Source organism: Porites lutea, chromosome 7 (assembly GCF_958299795.1).
Source record: "Porites lutea chromosome 7, jaPorLute2.1, whole genome shotgun sequence".
In the NCBI taxonomy this organism is placed as follows: domain Eukaryota; kingdom Metazoa; phylum Cnidaria; class Anthozoa; order Scleractinia; family Poritidae; genus Porites; species Porites lutea.
The window spans coordinates 4,590,118-4,616,975 of NC_133207.1; the positions used below are offsets into that span (position 1 = coordinate 4,590,118).

Here is a 26,858-nt window from a genome sequence, read left to right on the forward strand (position 1 = left end):
ACCTTGCTCGCCGTACATTTTCAACTCGCTTAGACAAATATACTCGACGAACATATTTTCATACACAGCTACTTTTTATTACTTTTGATGCCTGAACCACTACACTACATTTGTCCGAGTTCTATACTCGGCGTATTCCGCAAGTCCTCGCGACATATTTCAAACTCAACCTCTTCAAAAAAGGTTGTTTTCATTGGTATTGGACATCAAGCATTTGAGCATAAGGAACATTGCAATGATTTACTTGCTTGAGTGAGCACCAAACAATAGCTTCCCAATGCCCAAAGCAACCTTTATTGAATTAGCAATATTTTCAACTCAACTTTTGAATTTTTGTTTACGCCTCAGTGATCATCGGTCAAGACAAAAGAAGGTTTTGTGGGGGCCGGGGAGGGGGGGGGGGGCACATACTCCCATACATTACCTATACGGGTATGTGCCGCCCATCCATTTCAGAGGCGTTTTCTAGAAAGGGGTATAAAAAGTTGTGGATCACGGCTTTATCTGCTGCTTAAAATTGTTGCTGATTATGAAGAATTGTCATTTGACGTATAAGTCGAACAAATAAAGAAATATCTTTTTAAAAAAACCGGGCTATTTCAATTTACAAACTTTCTAGAATGGAGTATAAAACATTGGCCTATTTCTAGAACGGGGTATCAGTTTTAGGGCGAATTCTAGAACGGGGTATAAAAAATTGGCCCATTTCTAGAACGGGCTATTAATTTTAGTGGAATTTTTTTTAGAATGGGGTGCCAATTGGGAGTCCTGGGGGGCACATACCCACCCAAAAACTACCCAAGTGCCCCCCCCCGGGTGTGCGGGTGGGAGGTGGCGACCGATCAACCTCCTCCCCTGGCTCTTTCATCCATCATGCTTTGTGAAAAAAGGGAGTCACAATGGGGGGTGACAACTCTAACAAAGGCTGTTTGGGCAGTCCTATGAATAACCTTATGTCCTCCCGGAAATTTCGTCGACTCTCCCGAATTTTTCGGTGGCATTCCCCATAAATGTTTAACTTCCCAAAATTGTTTTAACAATTAGAATTAAAATTTTGATTAGAGATTTTTTTGCAGCTTCTTGTTAATTATGTAACTTGTTAACTATCTAATCTTAGTTATTTTTTCGTTTAAAGGGTATCATGGTAACACAGAAAGACTGTCAAACTTTTTCAGTATATAAAATCGTGTTTTTTTGTTTTTTAATCACCAATGAATCAGGTGAGCAGTGAAGGGGTCAACCACTTGGGGGGTCTGGGGGCATGCTCCGCCAGAAAATTTTGAAATCTTAGTGCTCTGAAACGCCATTTCTAGTGTTCTGAAAGGACAAATTCTGTCTAAAATGTTCTCTAAATCAATTGTCCTTTTTATGCTTATTTTTATTGGCGTGACTTCTCGTAGAAGTAGTCAATTTTATTTTATACAAGTTGTGCAGTTTTTGAAATTGCTCTGGACATCACTTTCAGCTAAGTATACTCTGTGTGGTGTCGTTGTATGAGTATTCCCGGAATAAATTTGTTTTTCTCCCGAAACAACCCTTGTTAGAGCTGTCACCCCCCATAGTCACACTTGTAAATAACCAGCTGGTTGCCTCCCGCCAGTCTGGGTTTTTAATCCTTTCATTGCAATTGTGTTTGAATTATTTGTTTCTAAGTATTTGAGTGGAGTGCCTGTTAACCCGGGGGGGGGGGGGGTTACTCCTGGGAATTCTTGGTGGAAGTGTGCGACCTGGTTTTCTCCAAATCCTGACCCTATTTCAGACCAAAAAATATAATTTTCCATACCCGTTTTAAGAACTGGCCTTTAGGCAGAAATTGTGTTGTCATAGATTTGAGTGCAAACAAAAAAATTCTTTGAATCCATTTTGGAATTGAAAGAATAAATACGTTCATACACTCCCATAGTTCCCTCAAAACCATACTCGATTCCAGGCCAAAATGGGCAAAGTGCATACCCGTTTTCAGACCAAAGCGGCACAAAAACCCTACCCGATGGGGCGGCACATTACCTATATAGCTTATACAAGGGAGTACCTCCTCCCCACGGGCCGTTAACAAGCTGGATAAGCCAAGTGTACTTTCCACTGTAGACAAGCCTTTAAACCTTTTTAAACCTGTTTATCCCAGGGGGGGAACTCCGATATGAAAGGGGCGGGGATGCTCGTCGTCTCATTTAGGGTTCTAAATTTCAGATTTTGGCCTTGCTTAGGGTGTTCTGGGCAAAGCACCATTGTATTTAGTCGTAAAGGTCTCTCTTAGGGTTGCACTCTGAGAAATATTAAAAAATTATTTTCAATTCGTTTTATTTACTCCATTCATGCAATCAAAGTTTAAAATGATTGCTTTTAGGGGTAAAAAAAAAGGTTAGGCCATGCCCAGATTGGTCTTCTTTAGGGGTTTAATTCAAAATTTCCAACGAGCATCCCCGCCCCTTTCATATGGGAGTCCCCCCCTGGGCCTTTTATATTTTTAAACCCCTAACCCTGGGGAAATTGCCAGCTAGCCCTCTAAATAGAAGTATAACGAATAAAGCACTTCAAGCTTAGGTTAAAGTGTGACTCCCAAGAATCCACTCACTTCTTAAATTATCAATACCACACATTGTAGCCTGTGTACAGATGTCCCCCCTCCCTCAGGAAAAATCGGGATAGGAGACTGTCCCTTCCCCCGATGGTTTCTGAGGATGGGGGACATCTGTACACAGGCTACACGCATTGGAGAGTCAAATTCGTAAGTTTACTCAGGTTTTCAGGTATAAGTGAGGGTCTGCAAGTATGAGTGCAGGTCTGAAGGCCTTCAGGTGTGGACCTTGAGGTCTTCATTGGTAGCAATGTTAGTCTGCAGAACAAGAATTATTTTTCGTGTTTTTCTAGGCAAGTAAAGGAAAGTGCAAAGCAGGCATAGGAGGAGGAAGACACCTTTTTTTCATGCCTTCCTTTAACACATGTGTCTTGTGCTCCATGGCTGCTTGGTGCTTTGCAATGTCTTTGCTTGCCTATTAAAAATGTGAAAAAATAACACCTGTTCTGCTGCTAACCTGCAACCCCCAAACCCTCCAATATAACATTATAATTTACATTACAATATAGTCATTAATTAAAACCTCCTTGTAACAAAACTCTATATTACATCCTCACCAAAAAGTGAAAGATTACCCCAGTTGTAGTGAAATTATATATGGAAAAGAACTGCCAGTCAAATAAAACCTGAGCTTGTTAATTGTGGCAAACATAATTTCCAGCCCATCGGCCCTTTGTTAGTGTGAGGTTCCAACTGTACTCAAAGGTTATTGCACTGCTTCAGTATTCTTTAGGCTGAAGTATTTCCTTTTTTTCCTCCCAGGCGTTGGATTGTGGTGGACAAAAATGATCAGTACATTAAATCATACGTAAAGCCAGTGTTATCTCAAGTAACTCCACATTTTGAAGGTGATCAACTTTGTCTTGATGCTCCAGGAAAGGAAACCCTGAAGTTGAACAGACAGTTGGATGCTAAAGAATATAAAGATCTTCGGTACAGTGATTTATTAAGCTTATGAAAAGCGGTGATTTTCTTAAAACTTTTCATGCTATCTTAACCTACTCATGCAGTCCCAGACCAAAATCCCCGGGGGGGACTCCACATATGAAAGGGGTGGGGATGCTTGTTGGAAATTTTGAATTTAGCCCCTAAAGGAGACCGATCTGGGCGGGGCCCAAGCTTTTTTTGTCCCCTAAAAGAGACCATGTTAAAACACAGACAATATCAACAAAATCTGAAATTTATACCCCCAAGTGAGATGATGAGCATCCCCACCCCTTTCATATGGGGAGTCTCCCCCTCCCGGTCCAAAATCTATATACCAAATCTCCTGTAACAAGTATTTAAAGATTTGTCATGATCATGCAGGTCTATTGACTAAAACTTTCTGTTAAAAGTTACTTGAACTGAAGATGCTATAGGCTGATTATATTGTTTCAAAATTCTTATTATAATTGCCCTGGTCACATTGCATCAGTGTTCACTCTTGCTGGCAGTTCACTCAAAAACTTCCAGTATTACCCCTTTAAAATTTCACAATCAATTTTCAGAACTGTTTACTATTTAAGTTACCTATGTATTCAGACAAATGTTCAGTGACATAATTATAAGCTACCTGATATTTTCTTTGGTAATTATTTCCAAAATCAACAGGTAAATTTGGAAATTTTATTCAGTAAAGCTTTAATTCGCTTGTTAACTGATTGATTGCACACATATCTCCATAGATGTCTTTCCATTGGGTTTGGAAGCCCTACAGTTTAAGGGTTGGGTTCTTTTGAAAGAACAGAACCTTTAAAAAGACTACATGTGGTTTCAAGTCTCCCCCACTGAGGACTCAGTCAATTACATTTTGAAGTTGGGCCTTCAGTAATCTTTTTACAAACTGGAAAAAAAAAATCTCTATCTCCTCTTATCTGTACCAAATAAATGATCTTAATGGTAACAGTTACACTGTCATGTCTGATTTCCAATTACCAGGGTGCTAAGGATTTCATCCATTTCTCAATATGCTGGTGATGAAGCGGCAGCTTGGTTTTCAACTTTGTTGAATGTTCCAGGCTGTAAAATGTACCAGATTCATGAACCTCGTTATGGCAGTGAAGACAAAAGATGGGGAGAGTTCGCCCTACCGGGAGACAAGGTATTAGAACCATTAGGACAAGGGCGTGGCTTTTCCTTTGGGGGTCCAGAGGACAGGTGTTTTAAACTGAAGTAGTACTGAAGTAGATTATAATGAGGCTAGAGGAAATTGCTATAATTGGCGATAAAATTGTTGAGACACTTCCTGGGTAACTTTGGAGAACAACCCAATGCACACCCTCCCCCCTACAGTCCATTCAAAGTTGTGACACTTTTTGCTTCCTACAGGTAGCTCTGACAGCTGCACAATATTGCATAACAAGCCTCTTTTTTTTTTCTTAAGATACTAATATCCACTAGCATGTTAACTCACTAAGAATGCAACTGGGGACAAAATTAGTTGAGACACTTAGCCCTAAAGGACCCTTCTGTAATACTGCAGATTTCAAAAGGGGGAAATTACGATTTTCCTCATTGTTTTATAGACAGGATATGCAGCAGAAACTGCATATCTCATGACAACAGAAGCATCATTAGTTGCTCTGAATGAAGCGTTACCATCTCCAGTTGGAATGGACAGATTCCGTCCTAACATTGTTATAGGTGGCACAGAACCCTTTGCAGAGGTTTGTATTTTCTACACGTCTCTCTCACTCTTTAATTCCTATTTATATTTGTCTATCTCTCTCTGTGAGAGACCTGGACTGACAGCAGGGAATTGTTCTTGAAGTTGATCTTTGATTAATTTCTTGCTTACATGCATGTACAGTATACACACTTTCTTTCCAAAAAGTTTATTAAAATTGCTGTTCAATTCCCTCTCGTGTGTCATGATTTCTGATGGCCAATTAGCATATAACCAACTGAGCCAAAAAACAAATGAGCATGCAGTAGCCTGAGAAAACAGCCGACATTTGGCGCTCTGGTTTCCCCGCCAAATGACGTCTGGGAAACCAACGCAGAAATTCCATACTGATGACGTGTCAGAAGCACTGACCCAGATCTAGGTAGTGACACGTCATCAGTATGGAATTTCTGCGCTCGTTTCTCAGACGTCATTTGGCGGGGAAACCAGTGGTAGGGGCGCCAAATGTCAGATGTATTCTCAGGCTAAATGAGCAGGTGTGTATTAATATTTGTGACTTAATGATAGCTAGGCTTGAACATCGATCATGTTTCATTCTTTTTACAAAAGAAAGGTTGGATAATTTGTATTATCGTTGTGTCCCTTTTTTCTGTTGTTACAGGATCACTGGAACCATAAAATATTGAAAATAGCAGATGTTACGTTTAGAAAAATAAAGGATTGTGGAAGGTAAAAACCTTTTCTTAAATATGAGTGCAGATAACTTTTTTTTTAAAATTAGCCATATAGCTGTGTTCAAATAGATCCAGCCAGAGCATCCAGCTTCATGCAGCCTCAATAATGAAGTTGGATGGACCTGAACTTTAGCATGGTGCCATTTATTTCTTAGAATTTTGCGTATTTGAGTTTTTTTTTGGTTAATTTATAAGAATTAGTGGAAGGTTTTGAATAATATGGATAAAACTGAACCACAACGCACATACCCCTAGTGTCAGTCTATGGAGCACTGTTAAAATTGACTGTATGTGTGTGCATTTGCTCATTTATTGTGCTAGAAGCACAAGTTTGAAGTGACAGCAATTTTATAAATATATATTTTGTCATTAAAAGTTTGCTTTGTTTTCTACTATTTAGGTGTTCTCAAACCCTTGTGGATCCAGAGAAAGGGATTAAAGATGCAGGTCTTGAACCACTGAAGACCTTAAGAAAGTAAGGCAATTGTATTTTATGTTAGAGGGCATCTAAGACTTTCAGATGCCTTTAACTGTGGATACATCAAATAAAATGGAGAATAATAATGTCAGATGCATTAAATGTCAAACAAATTTAATGTCTGAAGTTAGGTGTGTCTCCAAAACCCAACGACATCTTGGTCATCTCAGATATTTAGTGAGCTGTTCAGTATAAGGACGTGGAGATGTACTATGAATCAGCATATGAAAGACATTTAAATTTGTCCAGGTGTATCATGCAGACAGTTCTGGTATAACTGGCCAAGAATGATGTTACCTATGTAACGTAAGTCTTGAAAACAAAGACCCCTAAGACCGCCCACTGAATCAATAAAGTTTAAAGTCATTCAGTGGGTTCTTAGGGGGTCCTAGGGGTCTTTGTTTTCAAGATGCCTAAAATATTATGCCCATAAGTAATGTAAGAGAGGGGTCAGATGTCAGTCCACACATGATTCTCCTTGATGAACTTTAATAATTAATTAACAAATGTAATTGTAATTACAGTCAAACCAGGTCAAGCGTACCCCCCAAGAACCCATTAATGAATTCATTATTCAAAAGTTGAATCTGTTGCTAGTTGTAGATTTCAGATTGATCTCTGCATTCTTGTATGTGTAATGAGCCGTGAATTCACACGCGAGGCAGTTATGAAATTTCTACCAGCTCCATTTTCCTGAAATTGATGTAAATGTCTTCTAAGAAGCTTAATCCATTCAAAGATTTCCAATCTGACCAAATACAGAGAAGTTCTCGTAAAATATTCACTGCTCATTACGCATGCAGAAATGCCGCTTTGAATTTGAAACCAGTTACGGGAACGACTAACGGATTCATTTTTCAAATAATCAATTCACTGATAGAATCTTGGGGGGTACGCTTGACTTGGTTTGACTGTAATTAATAAAATGTAAATGTAATTTTCATCAAATCCTGTTTGGGTTTGAGACTTGATATGAAGTGAACTTAAAGTTTATTTTAATTATAACTGCTTTTAATTGGCTTATTCAAAATCTGCATCTTATAAAATTAATTAATTCTCCTGCCCCACACCAAAATTCTGTGTGCTTCCTCATAGACTCTTACTCTTGCCTCTTTCTTATAACCAGGTTCAGGTTGTTCAAAGACAGTGACCCCAGGCATGAAAAGGCACCTTTCTTTGGAGCACAAATGGCACCAGACTGTGAAGGAATCATTAAGATTGGGGACCCTGTGTTTATTTCCTGTTAACCCAAGCATCAACTATAGATACAAGATATGCTGACCCTGTAGTGTGTAGTGAAGGAAGATATATAGTAGCCTTTGATATTCACATTCATAAATTCCCAAAGATTATTATATAACTATACATGTAGAGTCAAACTGCGAAATGGAAGGAAAAGTGAGTATATTTATTATTGTTTACAATTTTTAAAGATTTTCCAGAAAAAGAAAAATTCTTCGTACTAGGAAGGGGGTTCTATTTTAAATGAATAATATAGCAGCCTCATCTGATAATTGTCAATAATGTTATTGAAGTGACATCTTCTTTAAATTCTATTTTATATTAAACACAGGAAACTATGCAAAAAAGGAAACTTCAAAAACTATTGTGTTACAGTTAGTCCTACTTTCTTAGGGGGTTCTCGATTGACTGTATTCCAGAATATGAATGAATGGAATAAAATCTAGAAATCACTTATTTTGGTGTTCATTGCATTAGAATATCTAGGAATCTTCCTAATATAAAATTCCCGAGGGATTTATGTAGGGTTAAAATGGTCCAAAAATCAAGGTACATGTAGAAGAGATTTGTACCAAAATGTTTGCGTATTCTTATTCCAGAATATGATCAATCAAAGGCACCCTGCATGAGTAAATTGACACAGAACAGTTTATTCCATTATCTGAATGCGGTGGTTAAGCAGATCAGACACAGCTATCCTACCATCAGTAAGAACAGCAACAGACATTGGCCCATCAAACTCACCAAGCTCTCTGCCGCGGTGTTGTCCAATCGATGTTATGAATCTTCCATTCAATCCCAGCACCTGAACTCTGTTATTTGCATAGTCACAGACCATCAGATGCCCTGCCTTGTCAATCGCTAAGCAACGGGGCTTACTGAATTCCCCATCCCCCTCCCCTTCACTGCCGAACTTATAAAGAAAAGTACCTTCTGTATCGAATACTTTGATACTGTGATCTCCTTGGTCGGAAAGTATTAGATGTTGATCCTTCTGAATACAGTGACAGGGATCAATTAAAAAATCTTTGCCAAATTTTCTTAGGAACTGGCCACAGGCAGTGAAGATCTTGATTTCTTTCAAATCAGCAACAATGATGTGGCCATCACTGTCCACAGATACACCCCATGGATCGTCCAACTGATGATCCTGATGATCCAGATTTCTTTGGTTACCAATTTTGGTAAGATACTCCCCTTGCCCGGTAAATAGTTGCAGCTGATGCTTACTGCCGTCGGCCACTACAATGTTTCCATTGTTTAAAAAGGATATACCAGTAGGGCTCTTAAATTCACCTTCTCCACTGCCCCTTCTTCCAAACGATCTTAAGAAAGTTCCGTCACAACTAAATATTTGAACCCGGCTGTTTTTTTTATCAGTTATAGCAATTTCATTACGTTCATTTGCTGCCACGCCCCAAGGTCTATTAAATGTTCCATAAATCGAATCGCTAAATGACAACACAGGTTTGTACAGCCTGGACTTCACTTCAAGGGCAAACGGACTGCCTCTAACGTGTTCCCCGTTCACCGTTACTGACCCTTTGCACAACCCGGTTTCTTTTGCAATGTAGCTGATATTATAACTGCCATCTTTGTTATCCTGAATCTGTGCTTCAGTGGTGCAATTTTGGCCCTGATCATTTCTGAGATCCACTGCCACGTTATCAAACTCTTCGTAGCATTGTTCATTCTCAGAATTTCGTGTTGTTAAAATAAACCTTGCTTCCAGTCCAATAGTTACGTCAGCAATTCCTTTTCCTTCCGCACTTGAATTACTCGATTTCGTTTTGCTGATGATTTGTGTCAGTGAACCAACTCCTTCACTGTTAGTTTTATCTATCAACGCCTTGTTTCTAACGAAGAAAAAGTGGCCAAGGTCTCTCAAGTCACTGTTGACTTGCTCAGCCTCGTCACTGACCGCCGCCAGCTCCTGGTCTGGGGCTACTTTAACCTGCACAATCTCGGCATTGGTGCCTCGTTGTAGGAACGTCTTAGTTTCTGCAATCGATGTCTCAATCTTCTCTAATTCATTTTTTTGTTCTGATTGTTGCTCTTCCAAACTCTCGATTGACTCTTTAGCTTTGTCTTCCACTTCTTTAAAAAGTTTCCGCTTCTTCTCTTCGATGAGTTTGATCATGTTGTCAACAAAACACTGCGCACTTCTTTTCACGCCGGCGACTTGTGCTTGAATTTTCATACACTCGTTTTGAAGCCTAGTGATCTTATTTCTCTTCTGAAGCGCTTTCTCTTTCTTAGACTCCATCGTAGACTCCATCCATAACTTTCGTTCACTGGCAGCATCTTGTAGAAGCACCTTGGCGTGACCTTCGTGTAGTGTTACAACACAAGTGTTGCAGATGGCGACTTCACAGCTCTTGCAAAAGAACTTAAGCTCTTCGTTTTCATGGTGCTTCTTTTCACAAAACGTCGGCCGCTTTAACACGTCCTCGATGTCTTGATCTTGAAATTCCTTAATCGCTAGCACTCTGTGGTCTTTGTTAGCGCGGATGATGTTATGAGCCCCAATGCAGTCTTCGCACCAGAAGATGCAACATTTGAAACAGTAAAAACTGTGGGCGCTGGTATTGTCACAGTTTCCACACTTCACACCGGTGCTGTTGCAGTTTTGAATGGCCATGACATCCAATAAGCTGTTCATTCGAAAGTTAGTCGGTAACTCTTTTGGATCCCCACTGCCAGGAATTTGAACCTTTGTGCGACATTCTGGGCATGTAATCTGCCCATGAGTGCCACTCGTTTGCTGAAGCTGATTCAGACATTGGAGACAAAATGTATGAAAGCATGGCAATATCTTTGGATCAGTGAACGCGTTCAAACACACAGAACAGGACACTTCGTCGTGTAGATTGTGGAGCAAGGTTTGTATATCCATATTTCAAAACTCGGAATTAAAAGAGACAAGGATATGACTGAAAAAGCGACAAGAGCCCGGAAGTTTAGGAACCTCGTTCCAGGGACGGGTAGGAGAGAACCCTGGGAACGAGGTTGGAAGATACAGGAGATCTCGCGTGAAGATATAGACGACATTAACTCCAATAAACCAATCACAAAGCTTTACTTGACATTATTTGACGATGTCTAACTTCTGAGAATAAATTTCAATTTTCCAGGAATCGGTAACAAACCCTTTGACCTCGGAAAGACCCACGGAAAGACTCTGTCTTGATGTTTCAAATAACTTGCGGTTGCTAAATGCAGTAGTCTGAGTACACAGAAGTATGCGGGCAAATAATCGGGTTGTTTAGTTTACATACCATCCCAAGAACATCGCCGTCTGTAATATCTTACTGCGAAATTATACCATTCTATGGGATGATGACAGCACTAAGGTCACATTTGACAAACCGCCGCTTAAAGCCTTCCGTCGCGCTAAAAACCTAAAAGATCTTCTCGTTCATAGCTCCTTACCGCAGGTGATAGGCACTTGCCCTTGTAATACATGTAGACGTGACGGCCGGACCTGTCCCTTCATTAACTCCTCTGACCGCATTACCCCTACACAAGGGCAGATCAAAATCTCAGGGTTTTTTACGTGCATCACCAGCCAGCCGGTCTATTGTATTTCGTGCCGCAAATGCCCTGGGGTCGTTTACATGGGAGAGACGGGCCGTAGACTTAGCAACTGTTTTCGGGAGCACCGGTTGGACGTCATTAAGAAGAAAGTGGCTGTGCCGGTGCCTGCCCATTTTGCGTGAAAGGAACACCAGCTGGAGGACATGCAAGTAGCCGTGATTAGAGCTGGTCTACCCGAACAAGACAAAAGAAGACGCGAGGAGATGTGCTTTACAGTCAACTCTCTCTAAGACGTACACCTTTGGGACCGGCATTAAGTGCCGGTCTTAGAGAGGTGTCCGTCTTATAGAGAGTCAAATAAAGGGAGTAAAGAAAGGCAGGGACCAACTGTAGGAGTCCGTTTTACAGAAGTGTCCGTCTTATAGAGGTGTCCGTTAAGAGAGAGTCGAATGTATTCATAATTTTGGCGCCCACGCGCCGGGTGGACTCAATCAAGATTTCTCTTTCACGTGACTTGCGCGCGTACACACTCGCTTTTTTACGCGCAAATTTTCCGCTTTTACGAACTCACATACTTTCGCTGATGAAGGCAGCATTGTCGAAACATCGGAGTTTTATTTGCAATTATCAGCGTTTAACTTACCACCTTCCCACTTTTTGTTTAGTTTACATGTCAATTTTAATGTTGGTGAAAGGCTTTAAAGCTGATTAGGGCTTTCCACAAGTTTCTTGAGAATTCTCAAAAAGCTTCCCGTAATTTTTCAAAAAGTTGCTCCAAAAAAGCCAAAAGTTGCTTTTTGTGACAAAAGATGGTCAAAAGTTGCTCCAAAAAACAAAAACTTTTTGTTACCCTCTTCCTTTATTTGATCTGAAGAAAAAATATGCAAATTGTAAAACAAAAAAAAGAATATCTGAGCATTTTTGTTCAAATCTTATAGACGCGCTGACGACGCCATCAAGTGCGGGCAAATTTGGGGCAGAAATTCGTCTGAACATCGAATTTATCATAGACGATCTATTCGTCTCGTCTGTCAGCACAACTTATCCAGCAGACTTAGTGACTTCCTATATTTTGAAATGGGAAACGTCGGATTTTTTGGAGAGTTTAAAAATTTCAAAATGGCAGCCATCAGCTGTTATGTGCCCTTTTTTTCTGGTGCACGGGTTTTGCTTTGGCAACTCGCGATAGCCCTCGTGTATTATATAGTATGGAGAGTGAATTTGAGAAAATCATCACTAACTTCGCGTGAGCATTAAGGACAACAATAACTAACTGCAAGTAAGTTTCATTGCCTTTTATCTAACCTGCGTTCAGATGTTAGGGAAGAAGGACCGCCTGATCGCAGGTTACTTTTTATTTGGTATTTCCTACCCCATACAAACACTTTAATTTTACTAGATTCGTACTGTGGTACTATCACAGAGTCTGCGTTACCTTCTGGGGTATATTGCCGAACGCCGAACTCAAATCTTTACAACTGACGCCCAAGGGGATGGACTAAGTTTTAAACGGGGACACCAGGGGTCACTGAGGTTCTGCTAGCGCACAGCTCTGAATACACAAGTAAAATGTATAGCCAGGTACTAATTTTAAATTGTTTTATTTCATTTCTTAACAAATGTTGGAAAATAATAGTTTTCTGTCACTGATGGATTAACCAAACCTTCTTCGCAATAAACAAAACTATTTTCTCTTTTTCGATTATTTTATGTGAAGTATTAAGCATACACCTGTAAGAGAAAGTGACTCGAGTATTTCAAAAGCTTACAGATTAAGAGCCAATAAATTATAAAAACAAAATCCATAGAGCATATCAAGGTTTACTATGGTGATCACAAAAAAAAAAGGCCTGTTTTGTCGTCTGGGACAATTTGATTTTCCTGTCTCGCAAGGAAATTTTCATGCTAACTTTCCTAGAGACACAGGGTGGAAGAAGGTACGTTTTACAGCTTGCCATTTGGCCGAGCTGCAGTCGAGAGGGAGCAGGTACTAAGCCCAAATTCATTTTAATTAGCCCCCCCCACAAAATTTTTGATGAGAAGGGGTCAATTTAATAAAACTTTTATAAGTGCAATTTACAAGTGTCGCTCTTGTTTTAGGTTCTGAAAACAACAGCTACACTTCTAAATTACACTTGTAAAAGTTTTATCAAAGTGACCCCAGAATTTATTTAAGTTCTTCTGTAATTTGAATTTTCTCCAAAACTTCAGTTGCCTGTCAGGCATTCACAAGCCCAATAGCAACATCCACTAGTCCCGTGCTATGGGACACTACTTTCTTTGCTTGCTGGGGACATGCAAGTCATCCTTTACATCCTTTAATCAAAAACAGACATGCATTCAACCCAAGGTAAGCAAAATACAAGAAAGACTAGTACAAAGGACAAGTTAGAATTCAAGTTTTTTTCAAACCACGTATTTACTTATTATAATAAAGAGACTGAGAGAGGTGATTTTAAGGATGACATAAGCACTGTTATTGTATATACATTTCCCTATACAAAACTAGATCTGGCACCCAGCTCATCTCCGATAGGAGAGTCGCAGTGAAACCTATAGAAAGATCTTTCAAATTAATGTACTTAGTAATAAATTTTTGTGGGAAAACATAGGAGGTAACAACTGCGAAGGAGGTTAGAAAACATCATTCTGTGACCATAAAATTTTGCAAACTTTAGCTTTAAATTTCTTCAGAATTACTGACTATAAATTGGAGAAGCTGTATGTAAATCTAACATTAAACCTGAAAAATGTTTAATCTGATAAATAGACAAGTGAAAGACCTGAGACCAGGCTCTGCAGGGGGGGAAAAAGGCAAAAAAAAAATTCAGCAAGCATTGGCTCCCATCGCAAACAGAAATAAAAATAGAACAAACAAACAAACAAACGGGATGGGAATCAGATGAATCACGCTAGTTCCCTTGAAGAGGTCTCTGGGACAGGAAGAAGAGAGGTCCTAAGAATGAGGTGCAGATGAAACACTTCATGATTGAGATGTTACATAAAACATATGAGCACTAAAAAAAACCCTAAAACCTTCAATGCCAAACCACTACAGTCAATACCTAAAATCTCTACTTTTGCATCCCTCTTCACTGCTTACATGTTTGTTCACATGTATTGCTTATTACCCTCTACACAGCCAGTGCCATTATTAACAACCCTGGAAAAACTTTGTAACAGACTAATGGTAGTGGTTGTGAAGAGGTTGGTTGTGTGTTTACAGCTTGAAAGTTGGATTTGATAAACTCAAGAGTTCAGCCAGTCACAATCGCTCAGTCAATGAGTGTACATGTATCTGGTTTGTAAAGTAGGGTTGCATTCTCTTTTGGTGAAAGGAACTTTCCATCCCTTAAGTTACTCTATGAGCTTCTTGGCGATGAAGAATCGTCGCAGGTAAAACAGTTGCCATGTGGCCAAACCAAATAGGCACAGAATGGAAAAAATACTGAAGTACAGCACACGGGAATAAGTTGACTCTACAAGATAATAATAGACATATTATTAAAATACTGAAGCAGATACAACCCTTCACCAATCAATAAATTGCACAAGGACTTGATGTCTGCGTATAATACATATACTGGTAATGAACTTTTAGGGTGGCTTTGTTATTAAGATAGGTGCAATGAGCTGTGATGAGCTTTTCATCATAACTTTTTTGGTTTAAGGTGATGACTACGAAACTCTGAAATGAACAACAGATGGCATTTGGCAATAATATGAAATAATCTGATTTTACTGTTGGTAAAGATTTTTCTCGAAATTAGCACTCAAGTAGACCCTGCTGTTCAAAGAAAATTGCATCATTAAGTTTTGAAGCAGCCACAGCAAATGAATGTTCACCTTTAGCTTTTTAACTTTGATCAACCGTAAAATCAAGTAAGCTCAGCTGTAACAAGTGTTACAAGTTACATCCTTTAATGACAGCTTTGAATGATATGTAATACAGTAAAGTAATAATATTCTTTACCATTTGTATCTCTCATTTCTTGTTCTCTTTGTCTCATATATGCAAAGTCATTAACAACAGCATCAGCTAAATCTTCCAACCTCTTGAGCTCCACCTCCATTGGTTTCAGCTTTTCAGCCTTGGCTAACTACAAAATAATGGCGCAAAACAAAAGCACTATTGGGTTGTTCCAGAAAAAATCCACACCCCCCCGACGGATGGGATTCTGGAAATTCTTGCGGGAGGGGGGGTTGAAGACTCCGGAAATCCAGGCGGGAGGGGGGGTTGACCTTAAAAAAGTCTTCTGCAGGGGTCATTTCGACCGATAGTTGATACAAATCAAACGTTTAGTTCGATGACACTTAAGCGCTTTCAGACCCTGAAAATAGTCAAAATGTTTTGTTCATATATTTCTCACCTGACATAAATGATAATCTAAGTTGCTTTACAGGTCCTTTTATAGCAGAAAACGCGAACAAGATACTAAAGAACGGGCCTGAAGGAACTCGTCGCAACGTTGTTGTCACGAAGAGCGTCAAACGCCTGACACATTTCTACTCGTACCCAGAGCCCGCGCGCGAAGTGCTGGTGTACAAAATTGCGTTAACTTTTGCGAGGTTCGACAAGGTTATGCTAAATTGAAGTAAGTTTAGAAGAATATCGTTGAATTTGTTACAGAGAGGTTCGTTATAAAATAGAGGTTCCGCTGTGTTTACTTACTGGTCAGAGAATTCTCAGTTAGGTTGTAAATTCCGCATTTCCTATTTAGTCTAGTTCAAAACACCATTACAACTTGTTTTTTTGAGATTTTTTAAAGCCTTATGAAAAAATGTCCCCAAAAATTAATAGTTTTTTTGAGAGAACAAAACAAACAGGCGCCAAATCTGCACGAGCCTGGTGAAGAATTTGTTCATAGCGGACTTTGCATTTGGATGAATCTGAAAGCCATCTTAATCCGGTTTTAAAATAATTCGTTGGATGAACATGTTAAAATTTCATTTCGTGAATGGGAGCTATTTCAAGTGCTTTTGTCTTGGCTGCATTCTCTTCAGCATGACTGTTGCCTCTCCGATTTAAATGAAAGCGAAACGACCTTTGAAACTATGGCGGACTAAGAAAGCTGTTTATAACGCGAATTTGAACTTCCCTTCCAGTGCACAGTAGAACTACAGATCTTGAAGGTAGGATGTGCAAATGAAGTCATCCATTCTTTAAGTTAGAAAATAATTGTAACGATTAACAAATGTAGACTTTCGTTCTTTGAAAGATTTCGTTGATTTACAACAGTTACAAAATCTCGATCTTCAGTGGACGAGACTGACACGCATGCTGCCGGCTGCCTTATGTCTCGTAAAGGAATGGATATTCATATTTAGCGCAAAGAAACAAAAATGTCACTGATTTTTATAAGCTAAGAAATTATGTAAACACTCGTTCAGGTGTCGTTCGCATTTTTGTTTTTTGCTCCTTTCGTTTTTAGTTCCACGCGATAGAATTCTTAGTTTAATATAAGCTGAAGCTTTAGAAATTAAAACAAAAACATTTAGACGTGTTTGCGTGTATTTTCCATTAAAAATAAATTAAATTTAAGCCTTTTATTTTTTTCCCAGAAATCCAGGCGGGAGGGGGGGTCTTCCACCTTGGAAATCCAGTTGGGAGGGGGGGTCTTGTGCTTCAGGAAATCCAGGTGAGAGGGGGGGTTAAAAAAGGACCCCATCCGTCGGGGGGGTGTGGATTTTTTCTGGAATAACCCATTTAGTGTCTGCAAATTCTTTTCTTCAAAGAAAACTGCTTTAAATTCAGAGCTTTCACTTTAATCAAATAAACCAAAAAACAAAGAAGTATCAAAATATTGAATAAGGTTTTGTTCAAAATCGCTAAGAACTCTCTGAGTGAGAAGGTTATGGACACAATGTACATGTGAGGCACACGTGGCCATCTGCCTCTTGAGGACAAAATCCTATAGTGTGACCACTTGATGCACTACAATCACTCACTCACTCAAGTTCTTCATCCCAACTGGGATATAAGGCGGCAATGCATTACAATATTGCTACAAAAATCAAAACTTACATCTTCATAGTTCTTTGCTTCCACACCATGTTTCACATTTAAAGTAACTTCTCTTTCTACTCCACCTCCTGCATGACCTTAAATTTGGAAGAAAGTATTAGTAGAAATTCTGTTTCAATTGGTGCACAAGCACGCAGAAGAAATGTAACTGCCTATTATAATACTCTACAGCACAAAAAGTAGTTTTGGATTGAACAGCTTTTTGAAGTGGTACTTTCTAACATGAAAAATCCCAAGGACAATAATTGTTGGCCGGTGTAGGAAATGCATGAATGCCAACTCGGTGTCCTCACCAAGATTTTGCCTTGAGGAGTTCCAGGGCCACGTAAGAACATTAGGGGGACAAAGTTACTTGTGGCCCATGATTGGTGTGGAAAAAATTCTTCGTGATTTCTCTGCCTTCCATTTCATCAAGTATGTTCAAAAGGGAACTCTTGTAATGGTGATCCTTCGGCTGAAATGACCATCAGGGTGTCCAACCTCTCTGCTTGTAGCAAATTTCTCAGACAGTTTTTAAGGTTGCTTTGAAGGCTACATTATCTTCTTCATCATTATCTCCACCAGAATTTCCATCATCATCTACTCTTTTTTCAAGTCCAGGGACTTTTGGACAAAAGAAAGCATCTAACCTTCACTGTGCAACGGTAGACTGTTCACAGTCCCCTGGTGTCAAAACTACTCAGCAGGTGGAGGGCAGTTTAGGAGGAAGCAAAAACTGCCCCCTGCCCCCTAAGTAGTTTTGACACTCATCAAATCACATAACACAAAGCACTTGACCTAAACAATCTTACAAATAAATAGGAGACTGTGAACAGTCTATGCCATGGTGCATCAGATGTTTCTTTGTCAGCAAAAACCATGTGCCACACGATTACGATTACGATAATTACAAAAAGATGCCAAAAAAAAAAAAATGTAGGAAGAGATGGCGAGGAGGCCTAAAAGAAACTATAGAGCTTATGTTAATTAGGCCTCCTCAATTACAATTTTTCGAAGATAGTATAAAAATTACGGCGACGGATACAACATAATATGAGGTGAAAAATTAAACTAATCAATATTACGGAAGTTTACAAGTGTTGAATATTAAAAGGCTTTTTCCCAAAATTTTTGTTGGAGTATACTAATAATTATTACAAATAAATGCCTTAAGTGCTCTTTTAAAGGAGAAAGGTGAGGAAGCGTTGATGATGTTGGTGTTTAAGGTGTTGTAAAATTTAGGTCCTTGATAAAAAACGGAAAATTGTTTGGTTCGAGTACGACAGAAAGGCAGACGAAATTTACACGAGTTTCTTGTATTATACGAATTAATTTGACTTTGTAAGGTAAATTTACAATGAAATTTTAAAGGTAGAGTATGGTTTTGATAGGAGTACATGAATAAGCCTAGTTGTATTAAGTATATATCATGAAATTTTAAGATACCAAGATTTTGAAAGATTGGATCAGTATGTGCATCGAAAGTTGTTTTAGCTATAGTTCTGATCACTCGTTTCTGTAAAATCTCAAGACGAATAAGGTTAGTTCTGTAAGTAGAGGCCCAAACTAAGTTGCAATAAAAAAGGTATGGATAGACTAGAGAAAAATATAGTGTTCGTAAGGTTTTCGTGGATAAATAAAAACTGGATTTACGAATAATTCCTGTGCATTTAGAAACTTTATTGGCGACATGTGAGATTTCAGATTTCCAATTTAAATTTTCATCTATGATTACTCCCAAGAAAACTGTTTCTTTTACTTGATCAATTTTTTGATTATTAATTAAAAGTTGAATAGTTTGATTTGTACGCTTTTGAGATGGTTTAAATACAATGAATTTGGTTTTTTTCAAGTTTAATGAAAGCCTGTTAGCTCTAAACCATATTGACAACTTATTTAGCTCAGCGTTCAGTATATTAATAAGGCAGTCTTTATCCTTGTGAGACACAAATACGTTTGTATCATCAGCAAATAATATCAGTTGTAATATTGTTGACGTGTTGATTATATCGTTGATGTAGAGCAGAAAAAACAAAGGCCCTATGTGGTATGAATAACCTGACCCCGCACTCCAAGTGATCTGTTACGTGAAGTATCTACTTGATCAAATATGGCAGACGGGGTGGTTACGATTTGATAACAATGCATGCACCAATCTTCGCAATGTACATGGGACTAATGAAAGTCAAGGACAGGAGTGTAATTTACAAGTGTAGCTATTGTTTTCAAACCCTAAAACAATAGCTACACTTGTAAAATTACCCAATACGCTTCAACTGAGCAACTTCGCAATACCTGGCCACTTGTCAGAATTCATTATACCACAAAGTTCAACACAATTGGGACTACTGTTATTAAACAAGATGCATTGGACAGGTATTCTGAAGTTTAGCCGATTTAACAAGTGAATGACTGACTTTGTTCAGCATTCAGCTCATTTCTTCTCCTACCTTCACTCTCCAAGCATACTTTGTACATATCATAGTCATCAGTTGTAAAAGCAAATTTGCCCTTGGTGGCGTCTTCTTTCTTATATAGTACATGTCCAGTTGAATCCGTTACCTAACAAAAGGAAATCACCATGTGCACAATATGAACTACAAGCGCATGTAAATAGTTAAATGAACTATATCGGATGCAAAATTATCATTAACGAGGTACAATTATTTTCTTTCCATTCAACCTTCTATAAACTAAAAGTACCATGCATGTACCTACCGTTAAATGCGTTTTCTGATGAGGGGCATCTGATAATCTGTATTCACCCGTAACAAGAACATCTTTGTGGACTTCTTCTCTGAGACACTTTTCTTGTCCAGGAGGCAAATTGAACGAAAGAGAGCTAACTACGGCTAAATAACTCAATAGAACTACTGGAGAGACTATAAAAATTGACCAAAGCTTCATTTCGAAAATATACGGTTTTCAAGACGGAATATAATCTGCTTTTTCGTTCATGAATCGGCTTTCAAAATGGACGGCGACGTGGCATTACAAGAAGTAACAGAAGATCCGGGAATTCTTCCTTCGATGACATACCGCTGATAAAGCGCGGGCGTTGGTCAAACACAAGCTGGCCTGGTGACAAAGCCAAACAAATTATAGTCAGCAGAGAGTGATTGTTGAGGCGAAGTTTCTCCATTTTCTTAAAATGTCGGGCGGCGGAAAGGATAGATTGAACATTTTCCCTTCAAGAATGTAAGCTAATTAATTATTTTCGAGATTGAAGAGAGTTTATATGGGGAATTTTGATGAAAACTGCGTTGTTTTTGTCCCAGGGCCTTGACGTTGATGAAAGCTCGGCTGAAGGGAGCTCAGAAGGGACACAGTCTTTTGAAAAAGAAATCTGATGCTTTGACGATGCGGTTTAGGAAAATTCTGAAAAAGATTATAGAAGTAAGTGCTGGAGATATTTCGGTTACTGTAAGGTGTTAATCGTTGTTTTGAACTGAAAATTCCTACCTTTGAAATGTTGTCTTTTGATCTTGTAGACCAAAACTTTGATGGGTGATGTAATGAGAGAAGCGACTTTTTCTTTAGCCGAGGCAAATTTTGCTGCTGGGGATTTCAGGTAATAACTGACTGAGTTAATTGTTAAATGAACAATTTCAGCCAGGCCCTCAGTTAACCTTGGTTTTTACTTTTCATAGAGAGGGAACTTCAGTCACGTGATGTACACTGTATAAGTATTAATTTATAAATACCCTAAAAAATTGTTACAAAGTTGTTCTGACATGGCTTCTTTCATTTCCCTTCTTGAAGATGTGCATTAACCAATAGTTTTGTACTTATGTTAAGCTCTTTTATCTTGAATTTTCAGCTATGTTGTACTTGAAAACGTGGACAAAGCACAGACAAAGATTCGTCTGAGGAAAGACAATGTTGCTGGTACGGTTAAATTTAGCTACCTTTGACAATTTTGGGTTGAGTCACCAAACCAAAAGAGCTTTAAAGTCAAACAGGACAAATCTACTGTGGGACACGTTTTTTTAACTCTGTTGTTTAGTCAGAAGAAGTTCTGTACAATTCAAGTAGGGTTGTTGTGCTCACGCAACAATCCTGAGGGATTGCTAACAATCTACTCTTCTAGCAAAAGTGAAGAAAATATCTACAATTCTGTGACATTGGTTCTCTGACCATGGTATAAAATTAATTATTAATACCTGAAGATGTCTAATTTTGCTTAATTTCATGTACTTCTTCCAGGAGTTCATCTTCCAATCTTTGAAGCTTATGCAGATGGCACCAACAGTAAGTCACCGCTGGTATTATCTTTTAATTTTAGCTCAGGATCCCAAATTACTGATGAGTTAGTCCAGCTGTAACAACTGTAACAGATGTTGATCAAGTTAGTACAATAAGCTGGAGATTCAGACTAATCTTTTTAATCCCTTTACTTGTTCCCAGGTTATGAGCTAACAGGTTTATCTCGTGGTGGCCAGCAAGTTAGTAAATGCCAGGAAGTGTATGGTAAAGCTGTCAAGCTACTTGTTGAGCTTGCATCCCTTCAGGTAAATACACATTATATAGTACAAGTCATTAATTTTCTTTTTCTTCTTCTTCTTCTTCTTCTTCTTCTTCTTCTTCTTCTTCTTCTTCTCCTTTATTAGTGTATTCCTACCTTACTATATATAATGCAAATATTTTACAAAGTGAGAGTAATAAAATTGAATAAAATTGAATAAAAAAAGTTCTTACTTCAGCTGGCGACGTACTTTTGCCTTTGGGTGACAAGTAAATGGTGGTGGTTGCATAGAATGTAAATGCCAGATGCCCTGGATTTCTAAGATGTAGAGCTTTTGTATTCCCTAAAATTTATCTCAGAGAATGGCGCTGATGATTGTGAAGAAGCTCAATAGAGAACCGTCCAAAATGTTGGGAGATGGCAACCAGTGGGATTGGATTATTACTGTGTTGAAATAATTATTTGTTCAACTTTTCCATCTGTTTCAGAACTGTTATTTGTTTTTGCTTGCAGACTGCCTTTGTTACTCTGGATGAAGCTATCAAAATCACAAATAGAAGAGTGAATGCCATAGAATATGGTAAGGTTTCTTTCTGGGCATGTTGACAGGATGTAAGGTGGAGGGTGGGGGGCAGTGCATAACCTGCCTAAAAGGATATTGAATTAATAATATTAGTGGTCCGCCTTCCCATATGGTTACGGCCAGGGAGGAAAATACAGTCGACTACTGATAATTCAAACCTTCTGGGGAAATCTAAAAAAGTTTGAGTTCTTGGGAGTTTGAAGCAAATTACCAGAAATAAGGAAATAAGCAAATGGACTGACTTGTCAGGCCCTTAAAACATGGTCTGATCTAAAGGGAAACAAAAATTACTTCGAGTTAGCAGGAGGTGCGAGTTATCAAGGGTTTAAGTTACAGAGGGTAAAATTACAGCAAGTGTATGAAGGAAATCCAGGGGAGGTTCGAGTTAACGAGGGTTGGAGTTATCAGGAGTCAACTGTACCTACTTTTCTACTGTAATCATTCAAGGTGGAGTGATCCTTTTTAAGTTTTTTATCCCTCTTCTCTGCCCCTACCAATAAATGCTGTTTAAAATTGAAAAATTGTCAACACAATCCTTGTCCCCAGAGAGAGGGAGGGTGGCCTTAATGATGTAAATGTATATATAAATTTGTTTTTTGTTCTTTGCAGTTATTATCCCCAAAATTGAAGCTACAATATCATACATCATAGGAGAACTTGATGAAAGAGAAAGGGAAGAATTTTACAGGTTTGCAAACTTTTTGGAGTGATATAGAAGTCGTAATGGTCTGGTCATTTATTATAATTGCATTTCTCGTTACAGAAACTGTCACACTGTCACAATGAAACAACAGAAACTGTCACAATGTCACACCATTTGCTGTCTTTTTAGAAAAGTCAAAACATGTCTTTGCATCATTTGAATTCCAAAAATAATTGTCCAGTTTTCTTATTTAAGACTACATTTAGGCATTGAAACGTTGTTTTCTGCTGTCTGTCGCTACAAATGGCAAGGGTGGACATGGATTAAAACTTGAAAAAATTGGGCTAACTGTAGAGCGTTTGACTGTAGAGCGGGAGGTCGCGGTTCAATTCCTGGGGCTGGACCATTACTCAGGGTCTTGAAATAACTCTTAAGGTACATTTTATTTTTGGGTATGGTTTATCCACAAAGTAATGACTTAAGCACAGAATTGATTTAAAATGGCAATATCCTGGTGACAAACGGTGTTGCCCCCTTCTTCCTTCCTGGCCCCCTTGGCTTGTTGTACATGTGTGCACCTTTTCTTTGTTAACCCTTTAAACGCTAAGATAAAAATTTGAATTCTCATTTGCTGCACCTATTCATTTCCTACAGAAGTAGAGGGGAGAAGTTGATAAAATATCAAGCAAATTCATCTTGTGTGATCATGTCTGTAATTCTCATGACCGCTCTGTTTTACAAAGCATTGATATCACAAAGAGAAATTTGATGCTGATCACTCTTAGGGCTTTAAACCTACTCAGGGCTGGGATAAGTCATTGTACTTTTGTAAATAAAAAGATGTACACCCCACACCTGTACAAACGAAGCAGATAGCACAAGCATTTGCAAGAATAAACTTTGGGCCCTGAAAACTGTTATCCTAATATTTTGCAGGCTTAAGAAAATTCAAGAAAAAAAGAAGATTATGAAACAGAAGGCTGAAGCAGCAAAGAAAGCCAGGGGCATAACAGAAGGTTAAAAGAATTGATTGTTACTATTATGTAGGCCATGTGCATGGTGATGTCGTTTTGATACTAAGACCAGAATCCTTCAGGAGGGTGTTGCTTTCTTGTGCAAATAGGCCACTTGCACTAAGAGGTCACGTGACCAATGCTTCCTTTAAAGAATGAGTTGGAATCTTGCTGATGCCAAAAATTGTTAGAGCACACAAAAATTATCTTATACCCGAAATTTGAGAGGAAACGCATTTAAGGGAGATATTTTATGGCACTTTGATTTTTCAGCAAAGTAGTATGATTTGTATTGGCCGCCATGTTGGAGGGCATGCTTTTGCCCTCCAACATGGTGGCCAAAACTACTTTTTGCTTATATCTTGTTCAACGTTTCATAGTTACACTCAGATGTGCTGTAAATGTTATCACATCATCTTTTCAACATTTTCCTTGAAGTTTAAGTGCAAAATTTGTGTTCAGAGAGAGGTAATTCATAATTTTAAAAATCACATTTTGGTCACGTCACCATTTACGAACTTATTCATTTTAAGAAAATGGTGTGGGTTTGAAAAACCAAATGACTATTATTTTGTTTAAGATATGACCCACTAATTGTTTTTCGAAGGCAAAATCATATAACTTTCATTTGCATAAAAACGATGTCACATGCCTCTTAGTGCAAATGGCCCATTAGGACTTTTGTTATTTGAACCTCGCTGGGATTACTAAATTTGAATATGAAAGAGAAAATGAAAAGGATTCTGGTCGTATAGTAAAATGACGCCATCGTGCAATGGCCTATTATACATGTGTCATCGTCAGTGAACAACTACATAATTTTACTTGTTAATGTTACCAAAGACATTTCAACAAAATAACAAGGCGGTATTATATCAAATAATTTAAGTAATTTTTATTTGATAGTGCCTAAAATACAAATATGTACTGTACCTCTCACAGTTTTCTGTCTTTTTTTAAAGTATCATGAAAAATGATTTGCCCGAGTTATATCTGTCTTTCAACACCTTAACCGAGTGCTTATTTCTGTCTTTGTGTTTAGACCAAACTGCAAACCTGCTGGAAGATGCCGAGGATGAGGACTTGCTATTCAAGTAACATTTTGATTAAAATTGTCAATGATATTGAAATTTTTCTTAGCCTCGGTAGCCTGTGCAGCCTGGATAGCTGTGCAGCCCACGGTGTACATGTAATTTTGCCTATTAACATTATTTTATCAATGACAAATGAAGAAAAAAATTTTTATTATTAACACAAAATTGCTGATTGTGGAGACAATCTTCAGTGCTTCTCGAATGTCACAATTTTGGGAAGCTTTTTGTGTGAGACAGTGTATAAGCAATAATTCAGTTCCTAGGAAAAGCACTTGTGTTTGTGTCGATCTTTCTAGGTGTTTATAAAAATCAGTAGTGTCAATGAATGGGTGAATCTAGAGCTGATAAGCCTATGATGATAGTGTAATAATAAACTATATGAACCACAGTAAGTGTATTAAAATAATAATAAAATTTATTATAATTATTCATGATGCAGGATAAACAGCCAAAATGTTTTGTACAGTGTAAAACATTGTACTCTGTTTCTCCCATTCTGTTTTAGTTAGCACACACAGTGAAAGAGGGTCAAGGACAATTACTGTATTTTGTCACCCCAAGGCTTTAGTTGGTGTGTGTGTTCACAGGAATGTGGGAATTGTATATTGTCAATTTAAGGGTTAGGGGCAAAGGTGCATACAAGGCAAATGCCCAAACAGCCAAAGGTTATCCTGGTTTCCTTAGCATGAAGCATGCCTAGGAGTATTGCTACTCCCCCCTGGATGGGATGCTAGCCCATTGCAGGGTTACCCCTTAGTAGTATGTCGCTGGTACCCATTTATACACCTGGGTGAAGTGGAGTAAAGTTCCTTGTCTAAGGAAACAACGCGAAAGGTGAGGCTTGACTCCCGGACCTCCAGATCCAGAGTTCGAGGTGTTAAGCGCTCCGCCACACATGCCTCCACATTGTCAATTTAAGATAATTTAAAATGCCAACTTACTGCACTGACGTAACAGCATTAAGTGCTAATAAAAAGAAAAACATCCTCTGATCAAATTCCTGCATGTGTACAAGAGGAGAGAGAGCCGTTGACAGTGTTGTTAGACCTACTATAGTGTGGTGGTTGGCCAAAATTTTTTTATGTGTTAGGTTTGTGACATTCCAGGGCTCTGTCTAAGGTTAATATAAATCTTATCTAGGTTTTAGGAAACAAAGCATGGAATTACTCACAAGAAATAATAATGTCAAATGCTTATTGAAAAATCAGTTTTCAAAAGGTCACTAGTGAGCTGGTGCTCTTCTAAAGCATTATTGCCCCCAACTAATTTATTAAAAAATTGCAATAAGATTACGAAGTTATTTTATTTAGAGTCAACTAGACGCTTCCATTTATGTTTGACCATTATTTGTAAACAGTTTATTATTAATTCTGGTTATTATAAATAAAACTAATTTTAAAGATGCTTTGAGATGGACAATAAAGACAGGGATCCATATTAGCAGTCATCAGGTGGTCTGAGACAAACATAACATTGTTCAGACAAGCATGATAACACAAAGAATTGTCCAACAGACATTGAACTAAATTTTGAAAGCTTTTGACAAACAATAATAATTTGTACAGGATGGTTTTACTTTCAAATATAACTTTGTTTCAAACATTACAATAATAATGTCAAACCTCAGAATTTCAAAAAAACTGCTGATCCTATACTTTTACCCCATGGTTTGATCATTGCTAAGGCACTGGTATTTGAAATTAATGTATCCTATCTTTTACAGTATCTGTTTTGGTTGTCTTTCTGGTTATTATAAATAAAATTAATTTTGAAGATGCTTTGAGATGGACAATGAAGACAGGGATCCATATTAGCAGTCATCAGGTGGTCTGAGACGAACATAACATTGTTCAGACAAGCATGATAACACAAAGAATTG

At 38.3% G+C, this 26,858-nt stretch overlaps 4 protein-coding genes across 4 annotated transcripts in view; 2 read left to right on the plus strand and 2 right to left on the minus strand.

Annotated features, from left to right (window-relative positions):
- Positions 1 to 8,096, plus strand: part of LOC140944321 (uncharacterized) — a 19,041-nt gene extending 10,945 nt beyond the window's left edge. The window contains exons 9-14 of the mRNA XM_073393483.1: positions 3,341 to 3,511; positions 4,499 to 4,661; positions 5,086 to 5,226; positions 5,848 to 5,915; positions 6,321 to 6,395; positions 7,525 to 8,096. Of these exons, the coding sequence (XP_073249584.1) occupies positions 3,341 to 3,511; positions 4,499 to 4,661; positions 5,086 to 5,226; positions 5,848 to 5,915; positions 6,321 to 6,395; positions 7,525 to 7,645 (739 nt within the window). The 3' untranslated portion in view covers positions 7,646 to 8,096. The remainder of the gene's footprint in view (positions 1 to 3,340; positions 3,512 to 4,498; positions 4,662 to 5,085; positions 5,227 to 5,847; positions 5,916 to 6,320; positions 6,396 to 7,524) is intronic.
- LOC140942732 (E3 ubiquitin-protein ligase TRIM71-like) lies at positions 8,061 to 10,574 on the minus strand. Its single transcript, XM_073391709.1, has one exon. It carries the CDS (start codon positions 10,534 to 10,536, stop codon positions 8,290 to 8,292), a length of 2,247 nt encoding a protein of 748 aa, XP_073247810.1. The 5' UTR covers positions 10,537 to 10,574; the 3' UTR covers positions 8,061 to 8,289.
- A 2,188-nt stretch (positions 10,575 to 12,762) lies between these two features.
- LOC140942529 (transmembrane emp24 domain-containing protein 10-like) lies at positions 12,763 to 20,193 on the minus strand. Its single transcript, XM_073391445.1, has 5 exons — positions 19,900 to 20,193; positions 19,632 to 19,743; positions 17,203 to 17,279; positions 15,151 to 15,277; positions 12,763 to 14,656 (listed from the first exon to the last, which is right to left on the minus strand). The coding sequence occupies exons 1-5, from the start codon at positions 20,086 to 20,088 to the stop codon at positions 14,535 to 14,537; spliced, it is 627 nt and encodes a 208-aa protein (XP_073247546.1). The 5' UTR covers positions 20,089 to 20,193; the 3' UTR covers positions 12,763 to 14,534.
- A 41-nt stretch (positions 20,194 to 20,234) lies between these two features.
- Positions 20,235 to 25,364, plus strand: LOC140942528 (V-type proton ATPase subunit D-like). Its single transcript, XM_073391444.1, has 10 exons — positions 20,235 to 20,379; positions 20,460 to 20,577; positions 20,673 to 20,752; positions 21,002 to 21,069; positions 21,388 to 21,432; positions 21,589 to 21,692; positions 22,160 to 22,226; positions 22,839 to 22,917; positions 23,809 to 23,888; positions 24,928 to 25,364. The coding sequence occupies exons 1-10, from the start codon at positions 20,333 to 20,335 to the stop codon at positions 24,981 to 24,983; spliced, it is 744 nt and encodes a 247-aa protein (XP_073247545.1). The 5' UTR covers positions 20,235 to 20,332; the 3' UTR covers positions 24,984 to 25,364.
- Positions 25,365 to 26,858: the final 1,494 nt, after the last annotated feature.